Source organism: Anguilla rostrata, chromosome 2 (assembly GCF_018555375.3).
Source record: "Anguilla rostrata isolate EN2019 chromosome 2, ASM1855537v3, whole genome shotgun sequence".
In the NCBI taxonomy this organism is placed as follows: Eukaryota; Metazoa; Chordata; class Actinopteri; order Anguilliformes; family Anguillidae; genus Anguilla; species Anguilla rostrata.
The window spans coordinates 30,647,275-30,669,294 of NC_057934.1; the positions used below are offsets into that span (position 1 = coordinate 30,647,275).

At 38.3% G+C, this 22,020-nt stretch overlaps 2 protein-coding genes across 2 annotated transcripts; one reads left to right on the top strand and one right to left on the bottom strand.

The window, feature by feature from the left end:
* Positions 1 to 2,317: 2,317 nt before the first annotated feature.
* On the bottom strand, positions 2,318 to 6,625 carry agt (angiotensinogen). Its single transcript, XM_064321533.1, has 5 exons — positions 6,470 to 6,625; positions 4,647 to 5,452; positions 4,205 to 4,478; positions 3,665 to 3,812; positions 2,318 to 3,165 (listed from the first exon to the last, which is right to left on the bottom strand). The coding sequence occupies exons 2-5, from the start codon at positions 5,416 to 5,418 to the stop codon at positions 2,989 to 2,991; spliced, it is 1,371 nt and encodes a 456-aa protein (XP_064177603.1). The 5' UTR covers positions 5,419 to 5,452; positions 6,470 to 6,625; the 3' UTR covers positions 2,318 to 2,988.
* A 2,053-nt stretch (positions 6,626 to 8,678) lies between these two features.
* Positions 8,679 to 21,960, top strand: capn9 (calpain 9). Its single transcript, XM_064321532.1, has 20 exons — positions 8,679 to 9,027; positions 11,675 to 11,744; positions 12,209 to 12,327; positions 12,999 to 13,132; positions 13,251 to 13,419; positions 13,782 to 13,865; positions 14,095 to 14,180; positions 14,265 to 14,339; positions 14,861 to 15,021; positions 15,427 to 15,584; positions 16,349 to 16,557; positions 16,686 to 16,722; positions 16,932 to 17,012; positions 17,649 to 17,706; positions 17,842 to 17,906; positions 19,590 to 19,658; positions 19,985 to 20,063; positions 20,613 to 20,729; positions 21,321 to 21,379; positions 21,579 to 21,960. The coding sequence occupies exons 1-20, from the start codon at positions 8,830 to 8,832 to the stop codon at positions 21,603 to 21,605; spliced, it is 2,055 nt and encodes a 684-aa protein (XP_064177602.1). The 5' UTR covers positions 8,679 to 8,829; the 3' UTR covers positions 21,606 to 21,960.
* The last annotated feature ends 60 nt before the right edge of the window (positions 21,961 to 22,020 follow it).

Genomic DNA, 22,020 nt, shown 5'->3' on the forward strand with positions numbered 1-22,020 from the left:
CACACAATATTAAATATATATGACTTCAACTGATTAAATACTTGTGCAAGTACTTAATCAGCTGAAGTTATATATGCAATTATCTCTTTTGACAGTGATATGCTGAAAATTGTATAGTATCTCGGGATGTGCACTGTTTAAATAATACCCTTGCATTTCCATAATAAAAGGTTTTAACAATTTGTAAAAAGTTAAAAATGTTTGGAGAACTTAATCCAGTGGACTACGCTTTCATCATTTTAATTATAATTGTTTTCTCTGTCCTAATGTTGCTATAAAACAAACAGCAATACCAAAAATACATCAGGCATAGAATGTCACTTTTGAATTGTCTGGATGAAACGCTATGCGATCAATTGATAGAAATCATGAGACACAAAATCTTCAAAAGTTCATGTTATCATCCATTGTCCCACAAGCTGGATGTTGTGGGACAATGGATGATAACATGAACTTTTGAAGATTTTGTGATGGGGAAAAAGTTAAAAGTGAGTACATTTTGTTTCATGCTTTGTTGTTTTTATGCCTCCGCGATGGCACAGCCGTGGCCGGAGGCATTATTTTTTCGGGCTGTCCGTCCGTCCCGATTCTCGTGAACGCGATATCTCAGGAATGCCTTGAGGGAATTTCTTCAAATTTGGCACAAACGTCCACTTGGACTCAAGGATGAACTGATTAGATTTTGGTGGGCAAAGGTCAAGGTCACTGTGACCTCACAAAACACGTTTTTGCCTTGAGGGAATACAAAACACGTTTTTGCCTTGAGGGAATTTCTTCACATTTGGCACACACGTCCACTTGGACTCAAGGATGAACTGATTAGATTTTGGTGGTCAAAGGGCAAGGTCACTGTGACCTCACATCCGTCCCATTCTCTCGTGAACGCGATATCTCAGGAACACCTTGAGGGAATTTCTTCAAATTTGGTACAAACGTCCACTTGGACTCAAGGGTGAACTGATTAGATTTTGGTGGGCAAGGTCACTGTGACCTCACAAAACACATTTTGGCCATAACTTAAGAATGCATATGCTAATTATGACAAAGTTTCACTTAAATGTCTAATAGGATAAAATGATGAAGTGATGACATTTTATATCCAAACTGGCTACTGGTTAGCGGAGGCATACAACCGCAAGGTGGTATTTCTAGTTTCTTTTTTTGTTTGTTTGTTTTTTGTTTTTGCCGAGGCCGTCATTGTAAATTAAATTCTAATCTTAAATGACCTGCCTAGTGAAATAAAGTTATTTAAGCATTTTGACTGCCTTGATTCAGTGTTGCATTTAGGACACATTGGGTAGCATTGCTTTGGAATACAGTTGTCCTCTTAAAGGGGAGGTGGTGGTGATGGGTTTGAAATTCACCCATAAATCTAAAAATAAAATCATATACCTATAGTATGTGTCTTTAGAGTAGCATAGCTCCACATTTAAAGAACTTAAGGAATTTAGTAGGAACAAGTCATGTTTGAGGAACTAGCCAGAGATGATGCATGCTTTATGATTTGGCACATTATCCTGCGGGAAGATTCCATTTGAAAACGGGTAGACTGGCCATAAAGCACATGGTCAGCAGCAATGCTTAGGTATGTGGCATTCAAATGATGCTCAGTTGGTATTGAGGGGCCTAATGTGTGACAAGAAACCCTTTTCCCCACCTCATTACACCACCACCACCACCACCAGCCTGCACTGTTGATACAAGGCAGATTGGATCCATGACTTTTTTGACTAAATCTGATCCGTTTATGACTAAATCGGACCCTACCATCTTCTTATCACAGCTGAAATTGATATTTGTTTGAGCAGGTGACGTTTTTCCAGTCTTCAGTTGTGCAGTTTTGGTTATCATGCGCCCATGTAGTTTCATCTTCCTGTTCTTTGCTGACTAGAGTGGAACCCTGTCTTCTGCTGGAGCCCATCTGCTTCAAGGTTCCACGCGTTGTGCGTTCAGAGGTGTCCTTCTACACACCACTGTTGTGAGTTGCAGCTGCATGATTTGCTGTTTGGAAGAGCGGGCTATTTGTGTTAGTGAGCAGGTGTACCTAATGAAGTGTCCTCTGAGTGTATATTGTGTGTGTGTGTGTGTGTGTGTGTGTGTTTCGACATTTAGACATAAAACATACAGGACACTTGCTTAAGTTACTGTCATGCTATGGTAAAATATGTCTAAAAAATAAAAAATGTTGTTTTGATATTTTACTTGTAATGGGCATGTTGATTAGTCTGTGGGGCTAAACAATTTTTTTTGTACAGCTGTCTGCAAAAGATCACAAATGATGGGACACCATTAGTAAAAGTAAAAGCTGAGACAGCAATTTTCAGAAAACGGTTTATTCATATACTAAATATAAATGAAAAACTATACAATAGATATAATACAGTCTTCATCAATACTCTGCTTTCAGTCATATTGTTTTTTAATGCCTTGTTGTTTAAATGTGTGATACAACGTGTAGCTTCCAATAAATCTGTAAAAGGAAGCCACTGATAGTAAAAATAAATTTAAACATTGTGTCAAATTTGGAGTTTAAAAGATGAATTAACTGTGCAAGCCTACCCTGTATTTATTTCCTCACTGGTCTTTACATTGATAATAGGCAATAAATTATCATTATCATATAAACGGAATCCTGAAAATAAAGCAAAAACCATGCAGTAAAATCCATAAAATCCAAAATTATGTATCCTAATATGCTTTTTTAAAATGTCAATTGTATGTAAATCACCTTTGCTGCGATCAGTTCAGAAATTCACAATTATGTTCATTTGTGAATAGATAAAATAGTCTGCACTATATTTATAAAACATCAAATAAATAGTTGAGGTATAAAAAACAACATTTGGTACCATGTTTAATTCCCCTGGCATAATGCCAGCCACACTCAGTTTAATGTGAAAAAAGTATAATAAAAAGTAATTTTTAGTTGTTTGTGTTTTAGGGTTAGCACTGTGTTAACTGTCTGCAGTCCGTTATTTCATGTTTTCCTCACTGGGTAGGGTTAGTCACTCTCCCCAACAGAAGGATGGCATCCGAGTTGCCCTCCACGATGGTAAACAGGAAGGGCCTGTTGACTGTGAGCTTCAGGGCAGGTCCTGCATTCTGGGTCCTGTCCAGGTCTTCAGATCCATCTCCAGACATTTCCAATGTCACCTTGTTCAGTACCTGCAAATCCCAAATTTATTTTTGAAATGGAGGGAAGGTAATGTGGTGTTTTGGTTTTCAGACTGGGTTTGAAACCCAAAGCAAGGTGTTTAGATGAACAATGCATTCCCTAATAACACTCTTTTCAGAATAAATGTTATCTTAATTGAAATATTTCTTGACTCATACATAACCAGGCTTGGACAAAAAGTCCAAAAAAAAGTTATTTGTTACAAAATACTTCCCAGGAATATACCTGCAAACTCAAAATGAGTTGTATACATTTGAAATCATACATGCAAATACATATTTTAAGTCCAAATATTTCAAATAATGCCCATCCCTATTTATAATAAGGCCTCTTAAATGTTGCATGAGAAATAGGAATAAAACATTCTTGAATTAAAATCTATTCTTAAAATGCATAAAAGAAAAGTAACTCAAACTGAGGTCAGGAATGTTTTGGAAATGATGCTGTAGGTATGATGAAAACCGAAGACCGCTCTTAAGGGTGTCTCACCTGGTCAACAGTGAAGTTTTCTTTGGTGCTGAGTCTCTGGAAACTAGCACCTCTGCCCAGCAAATCTGGAAGCTTCATATGAGAGAGAGTGACCTTGAGGTCATTCACAGTGTCAATGGAAAACTTGGGGACGGACAACTTCAGGAGTCTGCAGGTAACAGAAAAAAAACATTATCATATTTTGTAACATTGACATCCCATTAAATGTTCAATTATTAACAAGCACTATAGAAAATATCCATGAAAACTTATATCAGCTGATGAAACTTGGGTTTGACATAAACATGCCAAACTAAATATGAATATGGGAATTACTAGATGTAATGTAGCATACCCTATGACAGTTTCTCTATCAACACTAGTATTAAAATACGAATGTAATGCTTAAAAATGTTGCATGTCATGCTCATCAAATTTTATTATAGGTCTTTGTTTGGGTCTTTTCATTGAAAGCGTTACAAAACACATGTAATTAAATTCTGTGTCGTTTTGACTAGTTCTGCTGCCAGAGTGATTAATAAGATCCAGCAGTGGTCTTACCCTTCCTTCAGGTGTTGATGCCATGTGGAGATGAGAGTGGTTGACAGTTTAGCCTCTATGTGATCAAGATGAGTCCCCTCATGGGGCAGCACCAGAAGCATGTAGGTCTTCTTGCTCAAGGGAAGTTTGACAACGGCGCACTTCCCGCCTTTGTCATTTAGATAATTGTAGTTTCCAGTGTGCGTCATCAGGGGCACCTTAATACTGGTTTTTTCATCGACCCAGAACTCCTGTAGGGAAGTGACCTCGGGTTGGAATGCATTTCCCCAGTTCCCTGAAAAGTATAAAAACATGCATTAAATTCTCGACTGTGTGCATACAGAAGGTTTTTGCCTACTTGCTTATTGGGATACCACTGTACCAGATGCAAGGCCTGCAAAGCAAAAGGGATCAAGATCCCTCCTTATTTCCTGAGATATGTTGGTCAGAGTAAACTCCTTACCCTTGAAATGAATGGAGCTGGCAAACAGGAGATCTGAGGAAGGTCTGATGTCTTTGAACAGGTGCTTGATTTTCCCTGAGGACATCGTCTGAATAAAGGAGTTTACCCTGGCTTCAGCCTCCTGGGGCTTTGAGAAATCCACTGCTCGGATGTAGGAGGCATCTGATAAATCTTGGGTGCCTAGGGCAAAGTCCTCTGACAAGTCTGCCTTTCTGCTGACAAAGGTCCATGTCACTGTCCTGAGTTCATCCTCTGTCCCTTTGGCTAAGGAGCTGATGTCCTGAAGGGTTTGGAGCACTTTGTGTCCGTCAAACAGGGAAACACATTTTTCTGAATCCGTCTCTTTGACCAGCCCCAAGAACTGCTGGAGGTTCTTGGCAGTATGCTTGGAGGCCCCAAGGTAGAAGTTAACTAGTGTTCCGAAGGTGTTGACGGGCGAGAACAGGGTGTTTGTGGTCTTCTGTTTCTTTAAGGCTTGGTAAAGCCTCAGGCCGAGGGAATTTTGTAGGCTGGCAAGAACTGAGATATGTTGGGTGATGCTTTTCTTCCTGCTCTCCACGCCTTTTTGCGTGTGGATGTCAGGCTCTATGCTGTCCTGTGGTTCTATGTGAATTAGTTCAACTGTCTTCAAGGGCTTCTCAACTTGGGCCTCTACAGTCTCGCAACTGACATTGTCCAAGGCAAACAGGCCAAAGGGGTGTACATACACACGGTTGGTCACGACAGAGGAGAGCCATATAATCAGGATAAAATAACTCAATAGTTTATGCATTTTTATCTTTGTATTTCAGGCTTCTTAAGAAAATCTGCAAGTAGAAACAAAATATTTGTATTGATTTTGTCCTCTCAAAATCTCTCATCTATTTCACAATAGATGAATCAAAAATGCAATGATAAAATTAACAAACCCAGTATCTTCAATAAATCACGTTGCCTGTCTGGTTGTTTTATCTTTTAGTCGTAGCCTAGTAGCAAATTCTGGAACAATGTACTGTTGTTTTTCTAGCCAAATGATCAATACAGTATATCAATTGCTTATAAATTAAATAATTTACTTGATGGCACTAATTACTAGATGTGAATGACTAATTTTCTTCTGAAAATAAAACCAGTATTTCCACTGCTGAACATAATATTATGTATAACTGACATAACTGACTTTGATCTGACTCACTGTCCTGCCTTTTTCAGCCATGAAAAAAAAGGTCTTCTCTACCATTTCCAAGGCAAATGTGAAAGGTACAGTATGAGTGGTAACTGTGAGCCTACATTCATAAAAATTACATTCAGGTCCATTGTTAGGAACATTACCACAGGAATGCGCTTCACCTATTTCAAGAATGAAACCATTCTGCTTGCAAAGACTTTTTTATACTAACTTGAATTTTTTTTATTCTAACATTTCTAGAAAGCAAATCATTGGGTAAAATACACAGAAAAAAATAAATAGCAACATGTTATTAGCAAATAAATTATGTTTAATTACACACTGAAGAATATGGAATTTTCAGAACTACCATTCATTTAAAATTTTAAACTTCAGCTTAAGTATCTTTAAAATAAATATGCAGGCATACAGAAATTTATCAAGAATATTGTTCATAGCAGTGTTGTTATTGCAATATTTCAAAGACTGAAACAGTCTGGACAACTGAACATTATGGTTGTATAATTGACACCAATACTGAAATTACATCATCTTGTATTATACATTCCTTTGGTTCACATTATCTGAAATATTTGACTGAATGTTGTGCAGTTTAATTTATCAAGCTACCTTTCATAAATGTATATATGACTATATGTTAGAAGTATGTGCTTACCGTAGATGTGATTCCTGTGCTGTGAAGTCCACGGTGGGCTCTCTGTCTGTTTTAAAGGCAGGATACCCTTGTAGTTTTCCTCTGAAGTTACTCATTAACTTAAGTCATGAATCACTGGTGTTTCTGTGACAATATGTTCTCTGGGTGCTTTTGTGTTGATGTCTTCATAAATAAACAGTTTGGGAAACCGGCCCCCATGCCCTCTCCAGAACACTTGCCAGATGTGAAAGGGAAAAGAGGTGATTAATGATATCAGTGACAGGAAATGTCCAAAGAATAACAAACAGCAAAAAAGCAACAAGCAACAAGTACTTTAGTACCCACAACTTTCACCAAAAGATATTGTTGTCGTTTTCTTTATTTTGCTGAGTTCTTTTTGTGTAAATATTTAATACAAGAAGTGATTTAATTGCCATGCACTTATTAACTCTTATTTAAACAAATCTTAACATTCACTAGGCCTGTTATTGATTTTTTTCTGTTTGATGTTATATGTATCAGTATATGTATTATTATATGTATTTTCATGTTGTATGTATTATTCCTTTTATTTATTTTGTGTTTTTTTTTAACTTAAGTGCCTTTATTTTGGGGAGTTTCTAATGTCTTCAAAAGTGTACAGCTTAGCTCAAGAGTTTTCATTACTATGTAGTGCTTTGTAATTATAGATATATATCGAATTATGGTTTTATAAAGGTAGTTTTTATGTCTAGTGGTAAACATTACTTTCCATTCATTTTCATTTCATTCATTTAATTTGGTGCATCATCATCCTCAATAGGATTAATGTAGGCCAATCCCTTCATTTAAAAGTAAATATTTTAAATTAAATGTGATTTCTGTGTTTCAGCTTGCTTCATTCCTATTTATTTATGTTTGGGGAACGAGTTGCAGTGGTGTATTATTTATTATTTATCCTGGAAATCTCACCATCATAATAAAAATTCAAAGTCAAAGTTAGCCTGGAGAAAAATTCTAATCTGAGAGTGTAATGTTATTTGATTTGATTTAATGTTATGTTATTTAAGTGTTAATGTTTCTTAATTGTTCAGCTGTTTTTTAAGTGTATGTATTTATAAGAATGGGGTATGTTGCTAGATCTTTGCTAATTTACTATTGGCCATCTAACCACAGATTACCATTAGTTAAGTAGCTAGTGACCTACAGCTCTATTGCTAGCCAGGTAGAGCCTATTAGAACGCATTTGTTTCCCAGCCAAAGGCATAATTTATGGTGGAGTTGGGGGGTTACAACCCCCTTCCAGTATTACAAAACAGGCCGAATAAACCAAGCAAATAAATGAGCATGATAGTGAGAAAAATAAGATGGGGATTTCTTGTTGTGATTGGGATATACTGATCAACAGCCTGAAGAATTCTCTCCTTAAAATTCACCAGAAATCATTTCACAGCTGTTCTTGCCCGTGAAGCAAGACCCCAGACCTGCCATCAGGGTTGCAGTTCTTGGAGTCCATGCATCACCCCATATTCAAACTAAACTTACACCCTACAGTAGTCGCCAGCTGATTATTACAATTCAATGCAGTTTTTTTCCAGTAAATACAGGGCTTACAGGCACATCTCAACTTGAAACTGAAATGAATGTAATGTTATACATTTGCGATTTGAGAATATTTCAAAACGCAGAATACACAGGCAGTAAAATGTCCAAGATAATTAAAATAATGAAATTAATTAAAACAATTTAATAATACAACAGAGCATGTACAGTACAGTACAGTCCAATAGGGATCATATGTATCCTGTAAGAGTTGATTTACTGTAACACTGAACATTTTCCTGTCTGCTTTTCATCGATAGCATGGTCTACCTCAAAATCAACATTTAGATGGCTTTTAATGGCTGTAATTTATGAGACCTCATGTTACCATATGTTTTTTCTGGAATTAATCCACCGTTTAAGCTTAGTTCTCACTGTTTCACTTTTTGCTCATTATACTGCAGTTTTGGCAATCTTGTTCCTCCCACAGATCTAGACTGAACATTTCCCCTGTTTGTGTGCTGCATGACCATCGTCACCAGTGATGGCGAGTCTTACTTACGGCATTCCAGGCTGTTGAGATATTCACCTGAAAACAAGGGAATCTAAACGCATACCTTTGTCAATTCTGGGGCTGCGGTTGTGGGAGCTGTCTGGCTAAGGGGACGGGCATGGAACTTTGCTCAGGAGGCCAAACCTGTTCTGCTACACAGTAGGTGTGGTCCTGTCAGCCGACCTGGTCCACCGGCCTGACAGATAGAAACAGAGGAGCAGGTGAACACTAAGCAGATTGCCTGTTGCCTTTTGTGCCAACCTTTTGTGCCATTTCAAATCATTTTGTCCTCAAAAAGAGTGTAAAGATGCCTACCAGTGTGTCCGGTGGAGGCCAACCTAAGAAGGTGATCAGCTGTCAGTCAAATGGCAAAACATTTGAGGAGCTGCGACAGGAATGCCTACGAAAGAATGTGCTGTTTGAGGACCCTGACTTCCCTGCACGCGACTCATCCCTTTTCTACAGTGAGAGTGTCCCCATCGATTTTAAATGGAAGCGACCCGGGGTATGTACAGCGACGCAAATGCGCAGACTACATATATAACAATGAAAATGGTGGAAATGTCTGTACCTTGCTAATATTTGCAAAGCTGTGTATTCAGCGTCATAAACAAAACTACCTGTAACCTATTCTGTTCATGAGAAATGTACAGTAGCCAATTTTGTGGATTAGCGAACCGCATTTAAAGTCTATTTTCATGGTACAGACATTCAACAATATCTATATTTCAGTTATATTAACTGCATATGAAGGCTAGCAAACAGCATGCATCTCATCTGGAACATCAACTGTCAATATGTTTATCTAATATGAGAAGAATGTTTTAAGTGGGTGCTCAGAATAAAACTCACACTGTTTCTATTGAGTTTCAGCACAAAGACTTGACAATCAACTTTAGTACGTCCAATGAATAGAATAGCCAGAAATACTCTATAGTAGTATGGCCTGCATAGAACTGGGGGGGCAGAACTACAGCACACATTAACAGTCATTGCATAAACAGGTGGCCCAGGATAATATTTAGATGGGTGTAGCCCACCCCAGCCCACCAATCCCTACATGGTTGAATGAAAAAATAACTATTACTGTTTAATACAGTCCTTCCACTGACTAGCCAGTACTTTAAATCCTGTCTTATTAAGACTTTTGTAAAAACCTGTTCAACCAGAAATGGCTGAATTCAGTCACACATTAAAAAATGTAAAATGCAACTTAATAAAGAGGCATGAGAGTAAAAAGAGTTGCTTTCAGTTTTGTAGTGAAAAATATTTAATTACATTACATGGAGAATTATATAATTTATTACTAACTGCTGGAACACAGCATCTGCTGATAAAATGACTACATTTAAAGGATTGATCATTGTTAAAGAAACATTTTAGCTTAACTGTTCCAGCCTGTGGCATTTTAATAATGTAACAAATTGAAAACAAATACAGTATGTTGTGTTTTGTTAAGTGTTTATCTATTGACCAGCTTTATACAGAACAAAATTTTCTGTCGAACACGACCAGAGTGGGTGTAACTATTTATATCAGGATTTTAAATGCTGTAGCAATCTGTCAGCATTTCTGATAGTTTAGATCAATTTTATACAAGATAGGGTGCCATTCATTCAGACAAAAGCATCTTTGCCTCTGACTGAGTGGATGTTTTATTTAATCTGATTCAGTTTTCATTTATTCTGTGAAAAATGGTAAGTTATCAGTAGAACCAGGTAAATGCTGTAAGAAGATCCTTGGATAGCAGTGCTGTGTAGCGGCTAAAGTTTTGAATGTTTGAATACTTTGGTAGAAACCGAAGGACGCATTCCTGTTCCTTACAATGAGGCCCTTAACCTGAATTGCCAATGTAAAATACACATTCCTAAATGTATTTTGTGTAAATGTATCACGTGTTAAAAAAATACATGTAATTCAACGAATAAGGGCATCTGGAAAGCACATGCATATCTATGGTTAATAATTTGTTTTCATATCCATGTTTCCCTTGAATGACCCCACTACAAATATTGTATGTTTTTGTTCTGGGGAAACATTGTAACACACATTATTGGCACATTTTGTTTAAAACCTCATTAAAACCTCATTAATGTGCCCCTTTCTCTCAGGGGAATTTTGAAATCTAACAAAATTCTGTTAATGCTTCATGTTTACTACCAACAGGTAAATTAAGGTTTTTAGTAGTGGCATTTTCTCTGTGTTTTTTCTAATTCCCATATGGGTGTTCCCTGAAGTGATCACCTCATTACCTGCTTGCCTGGTTTCTGCATGCACTGTTTCCTTGCCTGAGCAACATGGCTGCTGATTAAACCTTCAAGAATGTGAACACACCCTCAAATTCTGTAGAGACACCTCCTCACTGTCCCTAACAAAACCTGTTTCCATTTGTGCTGTTGGTCTCTGCCATTCAAAACAAAGCAAAAATATGTCTGCAGCCAACTACAATCACATACTGAGTTAACCCATTCAGGGTCGTCATATGTCGTCTCCTTTTAACTGGGTGAGAAATTTTGATAATGACTGTGGGAGAATGTCTCAAAATCCTTTCAGTAACCAAATAGTTAAAGCCACATAAACTGTTTAAACCTTGCAGCAAAACACTTACCTATCAATGCTTTTCTGAAGTCTTTCAGAAAAGGTTCAGTTCGGTTAGGTTGAACAAGGGAGAGTGAGGTTGATAGATCTGTTGCCAGATTCCTCGAATAGTTTTTTTTAGTGTGTGGAATGATGCAAAAATTCTACCATTCAAGTTTTTAGTTGTATCTGAGGGTGTGGTCAGAATGCTGCACAGGTGAGGTGGATACGGCTGCCGTCCAACTATGACACAGTATTGTTTATATTAGAAATAGGGTGTGTAAAACCTGTCTCTTCCACTCCCTTGAAAGTAGGCATGAACCAAATCCAGTTTCTATCATTACATACAGCCTGAGTTTCTTGCATAATTTTGAGTTATGTCTGTAAAAGAAATTCCACTGCCACCTTCAGGTACAAAAATAAATAAATACTGCCACTGTGCCTAATATACCCAGCATGCTTTTGGTGCTTGTGTGTTTGGAGTGAGGAGTGAGGAGAAATGTGTGTGATGTACTGTTTGCCAAAACAATGTCTCTTCAAAAATTATGATGCTTATTAATTGTGTCTGCTTCTAGGAAATCTGTCCGGACCCAAAATTCATCCTGGGTGGAGCTAGTCGGACAGATATCTGCCAAGGACAGCTCGGTCAGTTTACATGTCCTCAATATATACATTCAGTGAAATAAAATTATCTTGATTTAGATGTGCTTACAGATAGGCAAATGTCTAATAACAGATATAAATGTAAGTTATGTAATTATATTAACATAATGATTATAATGCCTGTTTTTCCAATTGCAATTATTGCCATATTCACTTGTTATTCAATAAAAGAAGGAGTTGAATGTCATAAAGTATGTTTTATGAATTCAGATATTTTAAAAGAAAATTGAAATGCCCTTTTAACAAACAGTATTTCACTTTGTATTAACGTGTGACGCTGGTAATAATTGTTTACACTGTAGTAGTTTCAGTATCCATACTCAAGCAATAATTCACAGTGGGAGCTGAAAACCTGCTACTCTCTAAGGCACTCATGCTTGAATGAATAAATGCTCCATCTGCCAGTACATTTGGCTCAAACTGTGCTGCACTGCGTTTTACCCCAGGTGACTGCTGGTTGCTGGCAGCCATTGCTTCTTTGACTCTTCATGAGGAATCACTGACCAGAGTGGTGCCTCATGACCAGAGTTTTAAAGACAGATATGCTGGGATTTTTCACTTCCAGGTAGTGTTGATGTTGCACTGGCATACAATAATCCAACACAGCAAAGATACACTGCACATCCCATTTTCATGTGATAACATGTATTGAACTTATTTCTCCCATTTAATGTTTTTTCCTGTACTATATATGACCAAAGCTTTAGGATTTTATGTAATCACAGGTTACCATGTTAGACTGCTGTATATGATTCTTTGAATACTAGGGACCAATGCAGTACCCATCCACTAATTGTATATGTAGTAAAATCATTTATAACCCATTATACAAGGCTGCAACTCAGAACAAAACTATAATATGTATATTATATACAAAGTTAAATTCCCAGGGAATGGTCAAAAACACATAATTACAAGATTGATATAGACAATATCCTGCTGTCTCATTCCTTCACTCACCAGTCCTATGCTTGGAAGGGATGCTATATAGCTGGTTTTTACTTGTTTGCCATTCCCATTTCTCCAAAAAAGGACACATTACTTATCCTCATCCTTCCCATTGGTGCAGAGGCCAGACTTCTGAAATTAGGAACACACAGTCCACAGTGCTCATCCTTGTGGGGAATTGTCATTTGAGCGATTGGATTTAGTATGTGTATTATTTCTGTGTGGTGCATGTGAACATAGAAGGAATTCAGACAATGGAGCGAGCATTAATGTGGCACATACTTGTAGTTTTGGCAGCACAACCAGTGGCTGGATGTGGTTGTGGATGACAGGCTGCCCACGGTACGAAACCGGCTGGTGTTTGTCCACTCGGCTGATAACGACGAGTTCTGGAGCGCCCTTCTGGAGAAGGCCTACGCCAAGTGAGACACTTTTTTATCACCACAGATTAAACAAATAGGTGCGTAAAGCTTAATTTTGTATGCTAGTTCCCAGACAAACTGTTTTTGAATGCTTTGCCATCCAATTTTTTTCGGACAGACTTCACGGGAGCTATGAGGCACTGAAGGGAGGCAGCACCTTGGAGGCCATGGAGGATTTCACCGGGGGCGTGGGTGAAATGTATGAGACAAAGAGTGCCCCTGATAACCTCTTCCAAATTCTCAAAAAGGCTTCTGATCGAGGGTCTATGCTGGGCTGCTCCATTGACGTAAGTATTTTGAATTAAACCCCATACATTTGCTAAGATGATCGTTCAACAACCACACATGTAGCTGAAACCCAGAGGTGGAAAATCCAGGTTCAGAAAGTAAAAATCCTACCCAATATTTTGTTCCAGTCACCTGCATTTGCTAATCAACACAACTCTTCAGCCAAGAGGTATAGAGGGAATCAGTGAAATCAGCTGGCTGAGTTCATGGATGGAACAAACACATGGCAGGACTTTTACTTCCTGACCCCTGGACTTTCCACCTCTGCTGAAACCTCAGAGTTGCATGGAAATGCCTCCTTAATTTGTCCTTGATGTGTTTGTTAAGCACAGTAACCTACCCAGCATCTGTTTCTCTCCAGATCACCAGCTCTGCAGAATCTGAGGCACGCACGACCACAGGTTTGGTGAAAGGACATGCCTACTCCATCACAGGCCTAGAGGAGGTACAGAACAACAGTAGAAACCTCTAACTGCTTTTGTGTTCATTCTAGTCACTGAAATGAGGAATTAACAGAACTTTGATTTGATGTTGTGCTGATGTTGATGTAAGGTTCATCCGATGCTTTGCTGATGTTGGGCGGACATTGATCTGATATTGCACTGATGTTCAGGAGACATTGGTCTGACGTTGTGCAGGTGTGTATGGGATACTGATGTGATGTTGTGTGGCAGGTGAATTACAGAGGAAAGAAGATCAAGCTCATTCGAGTCAGGAACCCTTGGGGACAGGTGGAGTGGAATGGGCCCTGGAGTGATGAGTAGGTGTCACAAGTCTCCCCGATGGTCCTGTTAGTCCTCCCAGTCCTTCACAGACCTTTATAGCTATGTCATCTCTCCCACAGCTCCAGAGAGTGGAGCATGATTGACAGCGCAGAGAAGAACCGGATCCTGCGGCAGTCGGATGACGGAGAATTCTGGTAAATATACGTTTTATATTTCCTAATCAGAATCAAAAAAAGTAGAGGCTGAACTTTGGTGCCCAGTCTACTTCATCTAAGTTATGTTTGACCTTTTGAAAGTGGGATATGTAGCTCTCTTGAAATGACATCTGGCCTTTCTTTTACACTTCCAAATGCAGAAAACCCCGGGGCACAAAAGTCATTCCCATTAGAATTAACCTGTTGGCATATTTTTGGCCTTTTCTTTCAAAACGCTGCAAATTTTGTATCAGAGTCACAATCATTGTGTTTGCCAATAATGTGAAAGTCTTGGATTATTTTCCCTAAATCCAACCAAGAGAAATAAGGAAATAACCGCATTGTTGAACTTGAGCCATGCGTCTTTATGTTACCTTGAGTATTGTCAGTTTTTTAAAATTTGTTTAAAAACAGGTGGCACTTTAAGACAAGAATAATGTTTTCTTCCTTGGAGTATCTCCCTTTGTTTGCCATGCATGACAGGCGCAAGAGACAACACTCATAAACGATTACTATTTCAGGATGGAGTTTGAGGACTTCAAGTCCAATTACGACAAGATTGAGATCTGCAACCTGACCCCAGACTCTCTGACAGACAGCACAGCGCGAAAGTGGGAGGTGTCCATGCTCGAGGGGAGCTGGATCCGTGGGTCGACGGCAGGGGGCTGCCGCAACTTTATTGGTGAGGATTAGGCAGGCAATGTGGAGACTGACATCAGACCAATGCGACTGATTGGCGAAACCAAAACTTACTGAACCATTTTTATTGTATTTATTTAGAAAACCCAATATGAAATGAACCGAAAATGTAATTGTTACGACATTGGTGCATTTCAGTGGAATTTTCAAGAGGAAATCTCCCTTGCAAGATCCATTTATTCATGCAAATTGTGATTGACCCTTTTAATGGATTTTTTAAATACAATCATCATAATAATATCAATGAAAAGGAGAGAGAGAGATTTAAAGGAAGACGGCACAACTTGTGTGTTACATACCAAAAAAACTGGTTACATGAGAGACCAAAACGTTATTGTGGGAAATATTTGTGTAAGCAATGATCATTCTTGCCTGGTCTGTACTCCAGATACCTTTTGGACCAACCCACAGTTCAAACTGAAACTGGAAGATGCAGATGATGATGACGATCAGTGCAGCGTCATTGTGGCCCTGATGCAGAAGAACAGACGCAAGCTGCGCTGTGAAGGTCTTGACCTGGAGGCCATCGGATTTGCAATCTATCAAGTAAACTGTCTCAATCAATTCACAAGATGAGAATTATGGAGGGTAGGGCAGGGTACGCTTCCAGAACACCAGAGCCACAGGTTATGGTTCAGACCTGCCGCGATCTGGAAACGCATCTCTTCAGACTGTAGCTGGACTAACTGTCACTACTCTACAGGAAACTCCCAATCTAGGATTGCTTTTATCATTTGAATACTTATAATTTGTTCCTGTAGCACTTTCATGTTACACTTGTACCTCCATCCAGCACTTGTATTGGACTTGTATCATTATTTGATGTTGTAGCTTGTTGTCATGCCTCCTAGTTTGACATACCATAACTTTCTGACCAAGCCTATGCTTGCTGTGTGAACTGGACTTAATGAATTCATGGCTATGAATAACGGTTTCATAAAATGAGTATTGTGTGTTATCGGACCTGTGTTTTGTAGTTGTTCCAATGACCTTAGGTATGCACTTATTATATGTTACTTTGGATAAAAGCATCTGCCAAATAAATGTAATGTAATCTTATGCTGCCCCCTGGTGGTAAATACTTCTCAGACACCATTGTTTGTTCTTTCAGTCATCAATGTGGAGAATTAGGAGCCACAGTGATTGATGGCAGTGTTCATAATGTGCTGTAGTATAGGTTAACGTTTTAATGGCATTATGGAAAGAAGGAATGACGGTAAAACAAACTGCCAAAGTAATTACCATTACAAAAGTTAGAGGGCTGTGCACTTAATTTCTAAAGTTCCACACCCCCCCACTTCCCTCTGTAGGCCCCTAATGATGAGGATCACCTGGATAAAGATTTCTTCCGATACAATGGCTCAAAAGCCAGGAGCAGGACGTACATCAACATGCGGGAGATCTCTGAGCGCTTCGAGCTTCCCCCGGGGAACTACCTCCTGGTGCCAACTACCTTCCAACCGCATCACGAGGCAGACTTCATGCTGAGGATCTTCTCTGAAACAAAGGCTGACACTCAGTACGTCAGCGCCTCTGTCGCACCTTTTCAGTACCCCTATTGAATGTGCCGTAATCGCCATGCTCTGTTCCTTGAATGGAATAAATGATATATCTCAACTTCAGTTCAGTTTTTGGTTTTCTCAACAGGGAGATGGGAAACACAATTGATGCAGACCTGCCAGATGTAAGTACTGTAGAGTCAAAACAGAACATAAATGACTTTAGAACAGAACATTTAGAAACATAAGAACTTTTATTTAAAAATGTTTATTTTAAAGTGATTAATGTGATCTGGAAATAAGGATCAAACTGATTTTAAAATGCAAGCCCCAAGTGAACGTTTTGAAGTTAACTCTGAAAGAATAATTTACCAATGAACGCTGTGATCCGCAGCCTCCCGCACCCAACCCACCTGAGCAGGAGACCAATGAGGAGAAAGGACTGAGGCGGCTCTTCGAGCAGATCGCTGGCTCAGTAAGATAAGGGGAGGGAGGTCCACTAACAGGTTTCATGGCCATCAAATTTTCAAGATCTCTTCTAGCAGTGTAACACTGCACTGTCTCCAACTAATAAATTAATAAACAAAAATATAATTAAATATTGTTATGATCATTGAATTATTTTCTATATCAGTGGTTTTCAACCTCAGTCCTGGGGGAACACTGCATGCTGGTTTTTGTTCCAACCGCAACTGCAATCCCAGAATTTTAACAAGCTGTTAATTTTTTTTAATTAGGTGCTTTTCATGTTACAGGGATTATTGACCTTCTTAAGCCATATTATGTCAGATATAGCTATACATGCCTTGGATAATAAAAGTCCCATATTCACAGCACCCCAACAAACTGTCAAAAAAATCCACTGATTAAAATGGTTTAAAAAGTGTTACAAAATCTACCATTTGGATCTTCATAAAATCATGATTTTTAACCAGACAATGAATTAACTGAACTGTAGTCCACACCTATTTAAAAACACACATGCGTGTATCCTTGTTGTTTATGGAAAGAACAATATGTAGTGATTATCCTTTTGGGTCCTTCATGTGTGGGTTAGGGTTAAGTCTTTCTATTGTATGTGCTGACAAATAGATCTCTGTGTTCTGTTCAGGATCAGGCAATCAGTGCCAGAGAGCTTCAGCAAGTTCTGAATGGAGTGCTGATGAGAAGTAAGTGTCCCTCTGCTCTATTCCTGACCAATAAATATGAGATACACTATGTATATGGATTACAGGTATGTCTGCGTAATTACATATGAATATGTCTGGAACTTACTCAAATACATTATCTCTGTATTTCTACAGGGAAGGAGATCAAGTTTGATGGCGTTAGTCTGAATACCTGTCACAGCATCATTAACCTGATGGACGTATCCTTTTCAAATGTTTGGCCCTGGACAATTCCAGTTAAATAAGTTTAACAATCCATAATACAAAAGTTTTGTCTTTAAACTACTTGTGGGATTGCCAGTCAGATTTGACTGGTCAGGCAAAAGTCATGTGACCAGGTATTGGATAGACAAGGGTTGAACAAAATAATGGAAACACCTAAATCTATATGAAAACCAAGTCGCTCATACTGAGTAGAACTGTCCTTCATCTTTAGAACAGCTTCATTCATTCTTGAAATGCTGTCAAGTTCTGAACTGTGTTTAATGGGATATTGGACCGTTTTTTAAGGAAAAAAGAAAAGCATGCGTCTTTGTGCAACCTTGGATGCAAGCAGTTTCTGAATGGCAACTTTTGAAGCTTGTGACGTACAGCTTCTGGTGAGACTGGTCACAGAGATGTAGATTCATTTCTCTTGTCATTTTTGTGGCCATCAATTAGGGGTGTTTAGCAACTATCCTGTTAAGTTTGTCTTTCCTTGTCAGAGAGCTTTCACTTGCAACTGTTTCTCTTTGCCAATACCTTGCCACCTGAAATTATTTTACAGGTTTTGTGACAGATGCACCAGCAATTTCTCTATGGAGCTCGATTAGTTATCTCATGTTGCTTTGGTAACTCACGGGTTTGTCTGACCTCTTTTACAGTATACGGTAGCTGACAAATTCTGCTAATTGCCATTCAGTTTAATAGACTCACCTGTGTAGCTCCCTTTGTAATTGTGACTTATTTCCTCAGTGTTAAAGTCCTGTATTATATGATGTTTGTATTTGGTCCAACACCTTTACTGCATATCAAACTGTCAAACCCTACATGCCAGCCAGATCCCTCCGTTCTGCTACCTCAGGACGCCTAGCACCTCCCCCTCTTCGCACCTGCACTTCCAGAACACGTCTCCTGTCTGTTCTGGCCCCACAATGGTGGAATGACCTCCCTGTGGAGGTCAGAACAGCTGAGACACTGACACACCTCACCTCTTCAGGCTGCACCTCTCCCCATCCCTCCCTACCCCCCTGTAAATGACTGTAAGCTTAGGGTTGTAACTAGGCAGCTGTTTCGTAGGTGACTTAGGTGCATTAACTGTCTTAACTACTGCTTGTATTTTTTCCATAGACTGCGTTGTTGCCGTTCTCGTTGTTAGTGTTAATCAGTTTAACCTTCAGGGTCCAAGTTGAACTATGCGGTTGTTCCCTGCACTTGGACCGGTACTTCTCTCTAGGGGTTTCGTCATACTTGTTCCTGGTTATGGTTATACACTTTGTTGTACGTCGCTCTGGATAAGAGCGTCTGCCAAATGCCTGTAATGTAATGTAATATCAAAACTTTCAATACAAATGTTATTCAAATTGGAAAGAAAAATATTATTGGCTTTGGACAAGGAAAAGACCAGATACATCTTCGATATGTGAAAAGATATTGTATTTGGGTCCCTTCATAATACCTACCTAAACACAGCCTGAGCACCGCATAATAAGGAGCTTGGATGTATGCTTAATTTAGATACTTCAGGCTTCACACCCTGTTCAATTGACAATCCGTCTGTAAGTCTTAGGTTTTTTCTACTATATTTCCAGAATTGTTTTATGATGACGTTTCTGTTCTTACTGATCAGATTAATTATTTGGTGCACTCTGGAATGAGAATTTGCCTTGACTCAATAAATATAGGTTGACAATTCTGGGATGTTGGACTTTCAGGAGTTCAAGGTTTTGTGGGATAAACTGAAGAAATGGATTGTAAGTATGAGTGAAAAGTGACAATCACAGCAAATACTATGATTGAATTAAATAATTCATACAATATCAATGCATGGCAGCAATGACATTCATGGTTTGTCTGCATGTGCCACCCAAATGACCAAACAGGCCTACGTGCATCCATAGGCCTAAATTTATATATTGTATTTCCTTTTGAAAAAAGCTTGCATTCAAAGTACTCCATTTTAAATTCACTGTACGTGATTATTCTTCAATAATCAAAAAAATCTAAAAAATTAGTTTCACAGTTACGAGTATGAAAGCACGTATGAAATGATCCTGTTTTTTGTTATTGCTTTTTGCAGATGCTGTTCCTGTCCTATGACACAGACAAGTCTGGATGCATGTCTTCTTATGAGCTGCGCCTCGCTCTGAAAGCGGCAGGTAAATCAAACAGGCATCAAGGCTAGGTCCTAAATGCATTGTGCCATTGCGTCTATGGAATAAACAAAAATAAAAATCATGTTTGTTCAGCAAAGCAGATGGATGGATATTGCCGCCTTATTTTTAAAAAGAAATTTTAAAAGAAATGACAGCATCTGGGTTAAAGATTAAAAATTATCGCTTGTATTAAAGATTGTATTGTGAAATTAACATTCATGTACTGTTAGATTATTGTAAAACAATTTTTTTATTATATGCTACATGTATGTACTTTTTTATTTATTATGAATGTAAAAAAAATTTAATCATTACCCAAGCAGGTTTAAACCATTATTCTCTCCCTCAAATTATTATATATTTTTTATTTTTGTTGCATATTCTTTGTAATGCTATCCTTTTCTTATATTTGTTTGTTCTTGAAAAATCAATAAACAGTTGTTAACAAAAAAAATATTGAACATTGACCAGGTAATCGAAAAGTGTATATGATTAAATGGAATGTATTTTGTATGTATTCTAAAGTACACATGCTGTCTGTCTTAACAACAGGAATTCAACTCAACAACAAGCTGCTGCAGTTGGTGTGCCTGAGGTTTGCTGACTCCAACTACAACATCGACTTTGACGACTACCTGACCTGCATTGTGCGCCTGGAGAACATGTTTAGTGAGTGTCACTTCATACTTCATTTCCCAAACTTCCTATCCCCATGATGCAATTAAGGTGTGCATGCTTTCCCTGCGTATACAAATGTGGAGTTAAAATATTTTTAACATGAGACAGAAGAACTGCAAGTGCATGTGGAGTGCATGCAATATGTGTAGTATGAATTTCAGTGAAAAGCGTGTTATTCATGAGGTTTTTCAGGTCAACCTGCAACGCACCTCAACTTCTGATTGAGGCTTTTAAATTCATAAAGAGGATCAACAAAGTGTGCTACAAGAGATTCTTCAGGTTGAGTTCTGTTAGTAGAACAAGGGGACATAAATGGAAATTAACAAAAGGTAGATTCCATACAAACATTAGAAAGAATGTTTTCACACAGGATTTTCAAGACTACGCTTCATACAGTGTTAGATACTATCTAATCTGTAGGAAATCAGAGCACTAATTTAGTTTAGAAAATGGCGAGCATTGTTGGGCTGAACGGCCTGTTCTCGTCATTTTATTATGTTATGTTATGTTCTCAAACAACCCAGCAGCGGATTCCAAACCACAGACTATTTTACTGACAGATTAAATCCTCTATCCATACAGGGGTTTTCCAAGCCGTGGACCAGGCCAAAACAGGAGTGGCTACCATGAATTTCCAACAGGTATTCCTGACATGTGCTCTCCTTATATTCCCTCTACACATTACAGTGGCACATAGTTTAACTTTAACAAGTATTGGCTGTGATCTGATTGTTTGCAATTTGGTTTAGCTATTTTCCGATTTTATCAGGTAATGTGAGATAGATAAATTCTGTGCTGGGTAATGAATTTAATGTGATCAATTTTTATTTTTTTCAAAAGTTCCTGTTTTGGACCATGAATGTCTGAAGAACCTTCAGAGGAAATCAGAAGATTAGAAAGGAAACTCATATGGCAGAAGCACTCAAATGGATTAATAAAGAAGGATTCAAATGATTTAAAAAAAGAAGGCTATAATGTCTATATCTGCTGATTTAGTGTAATGCTCCTGAACTGAAACCAAAGCACAACCCTCAGATTTCCTCTTCAAATGTTAATACATTATGTATACTGAATTTTCCTCAGTTCTCTTACTTTGAAAGTTCTTTTCTGGGTTCTTATTCTTGGTGTATTACTGTATATTAACTGTACCATTGTTGCAAGTTTGACATAAAAGGTATGCCTTGTCACAATTTTACAATAAAGGCAAAACTGGTTAATTCAGCGAATGACTATGAGATGGAAGGAAACTGCAAATCTATAATTATCCATATAATGCTAGAGT